At 43.2% G+C, this 12,067-nt stretch overlaps 1 protein-coding gene across 2 annotated transcripts in view; it reads right to left on the bottom strand.

Annotated features, from left to right (window-relative positions):
* DCC (DCC netrin 1 receptor) overlaps positions 1-12,067 on the bottom strand; it is a 563,445-nt gene that overhangs the window by 174,979 nt on the left and 376,399 nt on the right. For both annotated transcript variants that reach the window (XM_080371917.1, XM_080371916.1), the window contains exon 8: positions 5,353-5,509. In XM_080371917.1, the coding sequence (XP_080228043.1) occupies positions 5,353-5,509 (157 nt within the window). The remainder of the gene's footprint in view (positions 1-5,352; positions 5,510-12,067) is intronic.

A 12,067-nucleotide genomic window follows, 5' to 3' on the forward strand; every position in this document is an offset into this window, starting at 1 on the left:
TGCGATAAGTATCGAAACCACATCAGATGGGTGCTGTGAAGCAGAGGGCTGCCTCTCACCCCTGAGCTCCAGTGCACTCAGGCTGAAGTTAGGCGAGAGGAGCATCACCCACATCCACGAGATGAGCATCACCCACATCCACAAGTCCATCGCCTGCTCCTGCTTGCCAGTGAGGGGTTAACACACTTCAGATGCTACCACAGCACAGGAATACTATAAAAAACACCAAACATCCTTGAAACAGGCACCCTTTACGTTTGGGCTTTTCTTTTTCAAACCCATCTTGGCCATAAGTTACAGTCTAAAACTAAAAGAACTTGACTAAAGTCGTTTGCTTTCTTGTAAAATGGAAGCTTTGACGTGTAGTTTCCAGTGACTGAACATTGTGTTACATTACAATATCAGTATGTAAAATAAAATTAAAAAAATAATAATTACAGTTCCCATGTATCTCTCAGGTGTGTAACAAATGCTTTTATAATGTTTCAAACACGTAATTAGTGACTTCAAGTAAGAAGTCACGTTAATGCTCCTTGCTGTGAAATGAATACTATTAATTTTAAAATGGATGGACTTCTACTACCTTGAACCCTTCTTTTTATCTCCCATTCTCATTCTCCCACCAAATAACACAAAGTCCTTGATTATAATAAGTAAACCTCAAAACGAATGTAAATAGATCATCTGGGAATGATATTTTAGAACTTCAGCTAGGAATTTGGAAGCTAGGCTTTAATCAAATATAAGTTTTTGTATTAAATTAAGTGGTCCCTGATTCATTTCTCCAGGCTGCAACATGCAGGGAGCTAAAGCGGGAGATCTGTGAGCTCATTGTGACATTTATTTGCATTTATTTGTCACCGACATCAAGTTCTAGTGAATGCTCCATTAAAACCACACCTGGCTCCAGCCTTGCAAGAGTCCTTCGCCAAAGGGTTTTACGTTCAGCTGCAATGTGGCTGATTTCCAGGGTCATTTTCTTCTTCTTTTTTTCTTCCCCCTCCTTTTAAGATCAGAGCATTTAATTTCCTTTATTTGGAAAAACGGTTGCTAACAGTCGGTTCAAACAGAACGACAGCTACAAATCAGGACCCGCTGTTGAGCCAACTTCATATTTCAAAGGTGCAATCAAAACCTGAATTCTATTTTTAGGCTTTGTGCCTCGTCTAATATTGCTAAACAGAAATATATCACCACATAAACGTTTCTCATTATTTATAAATAAATACAGTGAATTTTTTATTGTAAATTAAATTTTAAATGTAGTGATACAAATTCTCACCGGGAAGGCTGAATTCATTTCAAACGACGCACAGGTAATTAAACATGTCTTGAGGTTAAATTTAAGGAGGTGGTTGGTGGGGTTTTTTTGTTGTTGTTTAGAGAGATCAAGAGCAAATCAGCCAAAACAAACAACATCTCTCTCTTTGTGGTGACTAATGTGCTCCCTCCCATATAAATATCAAATGCCGGTGTGAATCAACGCTGAGCACTGAGAAACCAGCCAGCGGAGATGGAGGAGAGAACACACACTGCGAAAATCTCAACAGCAACATCGGAGTGACATTTCAACCTGCCCAGGGAGTGAAACATCGAATGCGGCCCGTTTTGCAAACAAACAAAAAAAAAATTGCTCAACAACAACAACAAAATAAATCAGTTTTGCAATTCAGTGTGGGCAACATTCAGGCATAAATGCCGTGTGTTGGGCTGGAAGTTGACTAAAGATGGAGACAGATCCAACGCTTCCCACCTGAAGCCCACCCTCTAGCTTTAAAATAAATAATAAAAACACAAGTTATGACACCGTGTGGATGTGAGACATGTTGGAGATGAAGTGGCACCTCCGCCCTCGCTGCCTCAAGGACAGCCCCGCTTCCAAGAGCTCAGCACCTGGGCAGCATCCCAGCATCCCAGCAGAAAATGGGAAATAAAGCAGCTAGGCAGGGATTTACCCCTGTCGTTGGTAAACTCGGTCTTTTTAATCTTTCATATGACCTTAGTACTTGCATACAGAATAGGGGTTTTTTTTCAGTGAGTTTGTAGCTAAATGAGCTCCTTTCCCTTCCGGAACACCTCTCCTACGTGGCAGGACAGGTTTTTATGGTCTTTGTGTGCACGTACGTGTCAATCCCCTGAAGAGTGATCTCCATCGAAATGTATGCATTAAATTTCTGTCGTGCCATTATAGCTCACTCTATTTAACAGAAAATAAACACAATCAGAAGCATATTAAGAGTCACGGACCTACTACAGGTCCTATACGTGAAACACTATTTCAGCTCATTTTTCCAACCAACAGCCTGCTGTCACCAGGAAATGTTACAGAATGTCTCACTTTTAAATCTGTACTTTTATCTCAAGCAGAAACTTTCCTGAGAGCAGGTGTATCACGTGGCTGTTTATTTATTGAACCTAATAGATTTAAGGTTCGTTTTATCCAATGCCTTTTAACTTGTAAGTGCTCTTCCCAATCATCCTTACCAGCAAGAAAACCCCTTTGATCTCACGCAGGATCCCTCGCTGAGCGAGCGGGGAGATTAAAGAGCATCCCATCAGAAGGCAAGAAGCCCGAAGTGCAATCGCTTCCGAAAGGGGTTTCTTTGATAGGGCTGGGCTGAAAACCCCTTAAAGAGAGTTCAAAGAATGGGAGACTTTTTTTCTGGCTGGTCCCCGCCATGGCCATGTGCCTTGTGTGTCACATCGGCCTCCGTGATGCCACCAGCTGCCACGTGAATCCTGCCTGCCCTCCAACCCAGGAAGGCAGCCTCACCCCAGACTGACAGTAATTTCTCTGACAATCCCTTTGTATCCCTGAGGTTAATGTCAAACCCAATATTTATTTCTGAAAACAGAAAAAGAGGTCTTTTGTTAAGAGTAAGGTGGAAACAACGTACAAATTCCCTTTTAGCTCCCAGTTAGACATTAATTTTAGCTCCCAGTCTGGCTGAAAGTTTGCAGAATGACAGGTAAAGCGTTCCAAAGTTTTCAACCGCAGGTGGTATCATGAGTCTCTCGCTGGAGGGAGCATAAGTGGAATTTTTATTCTATTTATGTGTTTAGTTCCGTGAACACAGAGCCCTCAGTCTCCTGCAGGAGACTCTTTAAGAAGCCATGCGCCTTGCTGGGAACGGGACTCAGGCATGCTTCTGGCACTTGGGACTTTGAGCAACGCCACGGAAATTCTGGAAGGAAAATTATTTGGAAGTGTAAGGCAATGAGGGGTGAGCTCTTTTTAGATCCTTTTTAATCTCAGAAACACCGCTAAAGGCCTCGTACAACAACAATTGTATTTCCTCCTCATTGCTAAACTAAAAGGCTGAGTTGGAAGATGACTCAACTCAGTTGCATGTGGCAGCTCTGATGTTATTAAGCCAGATATAAATGAGATATGATTGCACCAGCGCCCTCAGCATGGCCATGTCACGGGCGCTTCACGCCAACCCACAAATCTCAAAGCGCTTTATGAAGGGGATGAGAACCCTCACACAGAGCACGGGAACCTGTTCTGTTATCACTGGTGGCAACAGCTGCAGACAGACGGGAGGACCCATGTGTGCAAAAATATCTGTGATTCAGCCCCAGCTTGGTACCCAGGCTGGTGCGGTAAGGATGCTGCTGAGCATCCTCACTTCCTGAGGAACCCTTCCGTTGCCCTTTCTGCTCCGGTTACTTTTCCAGAGCCAACTTGTATCTCCCAACCTTCAACAGACCCTTCCTGATGGTGAAACGACCCAACGAGCCTTGCTCCTACCCCGTGTTTTTGCCACAGACTGGCCTACATGCCATCCAGCCCACATGTGACACCCTGCTGCAGCAGATGCTTGCCTCCGGCACCGGCCTCAGAAATGCCAACTTGTATTTTCAGAACGTTCTTTTATGGAGGGAGAGAGCGTTTCACGCTCCTCCCAAGCCCTTTGGGTGTTGTGCCCTTTCAGGCTGCTCAGATGGACCAGATGGATACCCATCTCTATCTAGGAGCATCTGCCTCCTGCAGCAGGTACCACTGTTGTAGCTACCAATGTATACAAGCATTGAAACAAATTAAAAAAACTTATACATAGAATCATTTCGGTTGGAAAAGACCTTTCAGGTCATCAAGTCCAACCATTAACCCAGCACTGCCAAAGGCCACTGCTAACCCATGGCCCCGAGCGCCACATCTACACGTCTTTTAAATTCCTCCAGGGCTGGTGCCTCCAGCACCTCCCTGGGCAGCCTGTGCCAGTGCCTGACAGCTCTTTTGCTGAAGAAATGGCTACGTGGCTATAAAAGAAAGCTGGACCTAGTTGGAGACTGAGATCAGAAGCTTGCAACTGTCCGGGCTGGGGCAGAAAATTTTGCCTGCGAGACTGAGCCCTTTGGATGAAGGATAAGCCCACACTGCGGCGGAGGGGAGCTCGCTTTGGTAACTGTGGAACCCCACTTCTTTAGCTCTCATGACTCCAAAGCATGTCCAGTTGTTCTTCAATTAAATACAGATTCCTATCCAGGTCCCCTCAGAAGCTGAGCTGCCATCAGCGCACACACCAGTACTAGTAACCAGCTGGCAGCTGAAGCGTATCCTGAGCGCAGTGAATGCAGGACAGGACACTTGAAGTGAGTTCTTCGTAACGATGTACCGCAACAGAAAACCACAGGATTTTTCTTGGGCATAAACCCATGTATGAAGTTAGGAAAATAAAACCCAACTCAATGTGCAATACCTTTTCCAGGGTGAAATGAACGCATATGAGGAATCGCGCAAACACCAAACCACCTATCGTGCCATTATCACAAAAGACCTATCTGCTGTGCAGCTATAATCCACGTGGCCAGAACAGCCCAGGCTGGTCCATGGTATTTGCAAGCATGTAAAATCCTCACAACACGCTTCCTGGCTGTTTTCAAGTCCTACGCCAACTGCCCCGCTCTAGAAGCAGTCCTCCTCCTCCTCCTCCTCCTCTCCAGCTGACCAGGGCTCAACACATTCACCCCCGCCAGCAAGGCAAAGAATATTTGAGCTGGGGTCTTCACAGGAAGATAAAAGGTAAAACATGGAGCTAATGATACTTTATTTGATGTTAGACAGTTGAGTAATAGCTAAAGGAGGTAAGATCCAGAGACACCACTGTCAACGCAAACGGCCCTTCATACCAAGACAATGAGCACTGCTACAGAACCGGGGAGATGGTGGATACAAAAATACACCAAGGACATTTCTAGCTTCGCACTTACCACAGGGAGAACACCACAAGATGGAGAACCATTTGCAAGATACCCTTAAAGACTTCAGGCCCTCTTAGGACTGACTATTCCCCCATCCAGAGGAGACCCGTGGAAGCTGGGTCTCCACCAGAGGTTGGCACCTACCTGTTGACGCCATCCCTGGAGAAGAAGACGGTGTAGGTCTGGACGCTGCCTCGGGCTTCTGCAGGGGGACGCCAGCTGAGACGGACAAATCGGCTGGAGACCAACACAGGGACCACATCTCGAGGGGCAGAGGGGAGGACACTGGAACTTGGGACAGCTGGAGGGGAAGGAGAGGAGTCAGTCAGAGAGGCCAACGGCACGGGGGTGGCAGGGTGGGTGGGAGGTGCCGTGGTGGCCACGGCTAAGAGGTGTCACGGAACAAAGGACCAAGGTGGCATGGAAGAAATGTGAATAAAATGAGAGGGGATGAAGGAGAGACAAAAACAAAAAAAAACAAACAAAAAAAAAACTAACAGTAAAATCACACCTTAAAATACACCGTCCTGAACCATCCTCTAATATCAACAGCAACATGCAAGACTGGAGTAGGCTACTTCCTCAGAATCCTGGAAATTACATCTCATAGCAGTGATCAGTACGATACCTTCCTCCATTTGCTCCCATCTCACTGCTTTTGTCTCTTGTGCCCCGAGCAGCAGTAGTATTTAACCTCATAAACACGCGATAACCCACCACTCAAAGCCTGATGCCTACAAACTGACGCGCTCGGGAAGAGCAGAAGCTAAGTAGGTTGCTTCAGCACATGAGTTATTAGATCATTGCAATGTAGTGAGATGAAATGAAAAGAAAAAAAACAAAAACCCAGTGAAACTTCATATTAATGCCATTCCTCACAGAAAAGCTTTCAGTCTATATGCAAAACCCAGAAATGCCTGAACTGCAGATTCAAGTAGTAAAATTCCTTTTAGAGCAGCACCTCTTTATAGAATTTGAGGGTTTGGCTGTTGCTCACCAAATCCATGTGAAAGCTGGCCTGCCAACAGGAATTAATAAATCAAAACCGTTTTTTAACAATACTTTAAGTGAACAGCTGCCTCCTGATTTAGCACATGCACCTTATGGAGCACCCACCATCACCTAATCCCCTCCGAGGGCAAACACGATGAAGAAGGTCCAATTTCATGGGCCACACTGGACCTAAAACGCAGGTTTTTCACCATTGGTATCAAAACAATTTATTTTTTTCCTTACTGCAAATCTTTTTTGGTCAGTCTCTATGCCTATAACTGTGAACTATATTAGCAGCATTAATTTACCGTGAGATCATTAAGAGCATTGTAATATCTAAACAGCTTATGAAGAATAGCTTTGTGTAAAAAGCATGATGTTCACTGGATACTAGCCTTGCGTTCCCTTATATTACCGCTAAATTATTATTATTAAAAGCCATTAACATTGCTATCATTAACAACAAATATCATTACCTCTTACTTATTGTGCTCAATCCAAAACCAGAGGGAATTAAGGAATTTCCCAATGGCATTTCCAGAGTAATGATGTGTTGAAAGAAAATATTAAGCCATGGTCTCGGCTCTTTTGGCCGCACAGTTCTGATCCATTATTCGCACTGAGGTTGTGTTTAGCATCCTTAGTCACGGGCCACTGATCTAAATAATGTGCAAACATAACGCGAAAGAATAACTCCATGTACATTTATATTACGATGACGTGACTATTTCGCTTGACGGTCAGAGTGAGCACATTTGGGCTCCTGGTCTATTCTATATGTTGACTCTTGTATTATAAGCGTTAAGTGCGTTGTCTTCTTCTAACAAGGGCCAGTGGTAGGTAAACATCTCTAGAGAAGTACCAAGGGCGAGATTGGGGGGAAAAAAAAATACACTAAGAAACCTAAGAGGCTTTGAGTTCTGGTACTTAAGCCAAACACAGCAATTTGGAAAACTCCCTGGTTTATTATTAACTGTTTCGGCACCTGAGGGTTTGTAGAAGCTCAGCTCTCCCACAAAACACCCTGCTCCGTGGTTCCTCCACCGAATCCCCATCCTCCTGGTGGAGCATGGCAGTCTGGCACCTCTTTTCCACCGCAACCTGTTTAGTACGGAGAAACCGGTGCTGCTGTCAGCCCCAAGCTCAGGCATGGGTATTTAGGTGACTACATGTATGTGTCTACGTATATATGGGTGCCTACCCCCTCACCCCGCTCAGGAAAGGAGGCCATCCTACCTGACACTGCTGATCGAGCCCAGAGAGCTACTCAAACTACCAAGCAGTTGTATCTCCTTTAGATACTGAGTGAGTATCTAAAATGTGGAGGTGAAGCCACACACTCCGTGACCTCCTGCCCGTGGAAGCAGCAGCAGCTGACAGGCTCAGGGCCAGCTTATGAAAAGAATGGCAAAAAGCTGAGGTGAAAAGCAGCTAGGTTGGGACCGAAGCTCCACTAAGCATCTGTTTTACGCTGGCTTTCAGAAAACTTAGTAGAGCTATCACTGACAAAAGCAATTTCACTTTTACTGTTGCTAGCAGTGAATAGCAAACATATACAGTGCAATAGTACAATACAGAGAGACATATAACCTGAAATTATCTCAGCAAGTAACATCTGAAATCCTTCAATCTTTCATACGACTACACAAGATCAATCCACCAGTGGTTAAACCATCTTCATGAGAGTCTGACAGGCTCTGATTTGAGCCTGATGTGGTTTATATTAACTCCTGGCGAAGTGCATCTCTCTCCACTCTCGTGGCGGCGTGAATAATCACCTACCTCTGTACAAAACCAGCACAAAACCCCGCCAGTTCATTTTCCCCATGTGGAAACAACGGTACAATCAACAGAAGTCTGAGTATAGACCTGAGAGGAACTGATCCTAGTGTTACCATTCAGGAAGCCAAAGCAAGCATCCCAAATTCCTCATTTTTTTTACAACCCTGAACCAGCTGTGGGTTCTGTGACATTATTATTATTTTGCCAGTAGGACCCAGCCTTCCACTCCTAAAGCAAACGGTTTTCAAAAACGTAGAAGCACGCCTGCTGTAGGTGTCCATGTACAGGCTTGACTGGTAAAACCCAGCCCAGATATAAAACATGCACATGGCCAATTAGTTACGGGGTTTTAAAACAACTAAGGGCAAAACACCACATGTGACATCCCCCTTCATCACTGCTCCCCACGCACAGTCGCCATGGGCCGTTTGTAATTAAAAATAACAGGACCTGCTATTTTTATTGAGTTTCTTTTTTGAATTATTTTTACTTTTAATATATATTTTACATCTATATGTTATAATATATAAATATATATTATATAGATAAAGTTACTTTTATCGAGTTATAAAACAATAACCAGACCTGGCTCAAAGAGACAGGATGGTTTTCTAATACTTTTCACAGGTAGGTTTTGTTTTTCCGGGTTGTTTGGTTTTGGTTTTGTTTTTTTTTTAACATATACGTACAGGTAGGGCAAGGGAGGATACCCTGTTAGCAGCAGCTGCCTACCCTTTAAATGGTGTTTGTAGAGGACAGCAAAAGCTTGTATCGGATATACGCGAAGAGATGGTGAATGTATGAAAAAAAAAAACCCAAATTCAAACCCTCTTGTAATTATATCCCCCAAGGGATTTGGTACCAAGAAGATACAACATCAGTACTGCTAAGCAGAGGTGGGAATAGATCACAGAGGTTTATTCACGAGTCGCTCCTCGTACAAGGACAGGGGTGCAAATCCTCTAAATTCAAGTTTTAAACCATCTCATATTCTCATTTGAGTGCTCACAGGGACTGTGTGTGTGTATATAAACACACAGAGACCTCAGCACCACTTCTGTCCCCCTGTACTAAAAATCCGTTTGTCTTTTTTGGGTTTTTATTGTTTTGTTTTTGTTTGGTTTTTTTTTTTTTTTTTTTTAACATATTTACCAAGCTGACAGAAAAGGGAAGGAAGTTTAAAGAAAGTTTGAGGAAAGAAGCTGTAAGTTTAAGATGAAAAGTAAGTTGAGAGGTTACTGTGCATACAGAAACCACTGCTCTTCGGTGCCAGTAATAGCGATCTCAAAGCCACCCTGGAAATCTGCACTGAGGTCCCAGTTCTGAACTGGAAAACACAAACTGGGCTTTTCCACTTTTCAGGCAATGAAAATCTGCATGGGTTTTGTTACTCACGTTAAATTAACATAAAACACTGAAGGCTGTTACATGCATACACCATGTTGACACATGCCTAAATTAATAGTAATAACCATTTTTCAAGGGGATAAATGAATATAGGAAAAGATTGGGCTCCATATAGGAACTGTCTATATTTCGCAGAAATTCATGTTCATGACTTTATCCATTTAGTGGTTGGGTTTTTTTTAAAAAATTATAACCTAAGCAAAGACTATTCAAGCAATTGGTACTGTTTTGCACTTAGGGGGTGTTAAAAGACGAACATCTACAATAGGCTATCCATACTTTTAAAATACTGTCAAATTAGAGCTTGCCAATAAGATTTGAAACTCTACTTTTTCAGCAAAAATAAGAAAACTATCGCACTTACAATCTTCAGCTTCCTGATGCAAATCACACTTTCCTTAAATATCCCACATACCCTGATGCCAAAAATGACATTTCAAGATATCAAATGAAAGTTTTCAGCCAAGACACTACCTCAAAATATTTTTTATGCCTTCTAACAACTATTTCAGTTCCCTGATTTGGATTTTTTTTTTTTTTAATATGCACAAGAACTTTTAATCTATTGTGGTTTTAAAAGACTTTTGAAAACTTCACCGAATATATTTAAACATAAAAGAAACATCCGGGCTTTAGAGTTAAGCATTTAATTTCAGAAAAAAATAAAATATTTTATTCAAGTTAAAATAGAAATCTTTTGGATTAATTCAAGCCTCTTCCCTGCTCCCCCACACAACGTTTTCCTTGGGTTTAGCACTTTACATCAGCTATTTGTACAGCATGAATTTCAAGGATGACCCAAGAACATGACTCTGTTCTCATCTGCAAATCTTCAGCGTTAAAAGAAAAAGCAATTTACTCAGGATTTTAATTCCAGAAATAACATCAAATAGTGCTTATTGCCTGGTGTCGCTCAGTACAGCCACTGACTGGTCAATCTGCCCCTTTGTTACACTCCTGCATTCAGAGAACTGGGTCTTTTTTTATTTGTTATTATTCAGAACGTCTTTTTGACCTGTCTGACACCTTCTCCCGAGTAAACTGTGAAAGTTATAAGTGAGAAGAAAAACCACAACAAAGCACCTCACTGGAGAAATATCTGTAACTCAAGGGACGCTGCATATGTAACACCCAGCACACCAACAAGCAGGGCACTCTTTCACTAAAGTATCCTTAGACGGTCAGAAGAGATATCAAATTTGGTGCATTTGTCATTTTTTTTAAAAAGGAGAAAAATTTGGAATAATCATTATCATTTCATTTTACTGCATGCCATTTTATTTGAATGGGGCTAAGCCATTAAAGGCAGAACAGTGGGCAGCCGGGGAAGCTGAGGGGCTGGCAAAGGATGGTTACAGACCCATGGCAGTCACCCGCATGGCTAGCAGGGGAAAAAAAATTACAATTTTTATTAGGTTTTTAAAAAAGGGATTAAATTATTTTATGTATGTTCTTTAATAAAAAATAAATCAATAGTCATGCACATGAGAGCAAGAAACAGAACAGCTCTAAACAAAGGTGAGGTGTAGAGCCCAGTTTTACTTTGCACTGGCTATCACACAAATACCAATCTGACATTATAGTAAATTCGTAACACATCAGTAATTGTTTCTAATTTAACAGACTGCACCGGGGACTCGTGGATGAGAGGAGCTGTGTTTTTACACAGTGTTACTTTTCAATTTTGACGAACTCAAAATAGAAACGCAATCCACACCACACACGTTCCAGATACAGCTGTAAGCAAGTCGGGACAGTAACCTGCAGCTGTTTTCCTCCAGATCAGGGAAGACAGACAAGGACAGAGGGTTTGTGCCACTGAAGAAGGTGGTCTCACCCCAAAGCCCCTCTGTCTGGAGGCACCACCCCCTGAAGCTATCTGGTACGTGGCTTGAGAAGGGAACACAAGGAAAAATCCTGTACTTCACGTGGGTGGGTAAAAATGTCACCTGGAAATTCATGAAGAAATGATGGATTTCATCGCCCAGCCTCCATGCCACCCCTAAAACCCAACGCTAACCTGCAGCGGGAAGATGTTCCCAGGGAAAGCCCTGGGATGTGGATCCAGGAGCTCTCACCGTCCCACGTTAAGGGATTAAATGGGTGAGAATCAGTGAAACAGAGGAACAAGAACCAAATGAATCACAGTTGTTTGGTCTGATCATTACACAATCAAATTCTGGTCTTGATTCCAACAGCTAGGAAAAAAGCAGACTTTCCATCAGATCCATAAAGAAATGAGACATCTATCAGACTACCTTTATGGAGATATGAAAGAAGTGCAATTTACCACCCCAAATAAGTATCAGATCAGACAAGTTACTGGTAACTCATGACTTATGCTCAAACAAAAAGCTCTTTTCCGCACAAGCAACTCCCATTACCTTTCCTGGGGATCATTTCCACCATTTGGCCTTTCCTGCTCCAAGCCCTGCTCCGAGCGCCAGCAGCGATCCCGTCGGCACAGCGCGGACACCAGCGCACCCACCCACATTTCACCAGCGCCGCGGAGCACGCGCCGGGATGGCGGGGGATGCCGACATATGTTTAGAGGTTCTCAGCCCATATGCAGCGATACTAATTTAACCGAAGAAAAGCTCTGTCCTCGTTGCCATCCATGCATCCATCGTCCCTTCTGGCTCCTCGTGCAGTAATTCATTACGACTCGGTGCCATAA

Source organism: Falco punctatus (assembly GCF_963210335.1).
Source record: "Falco punctatus genome assembly, chromosome: Z".
NCBI lineage: Eukaryota > Metazoa > Chordata > Aves > Falconiformes > Falconidae > Falco > Falco punctatus.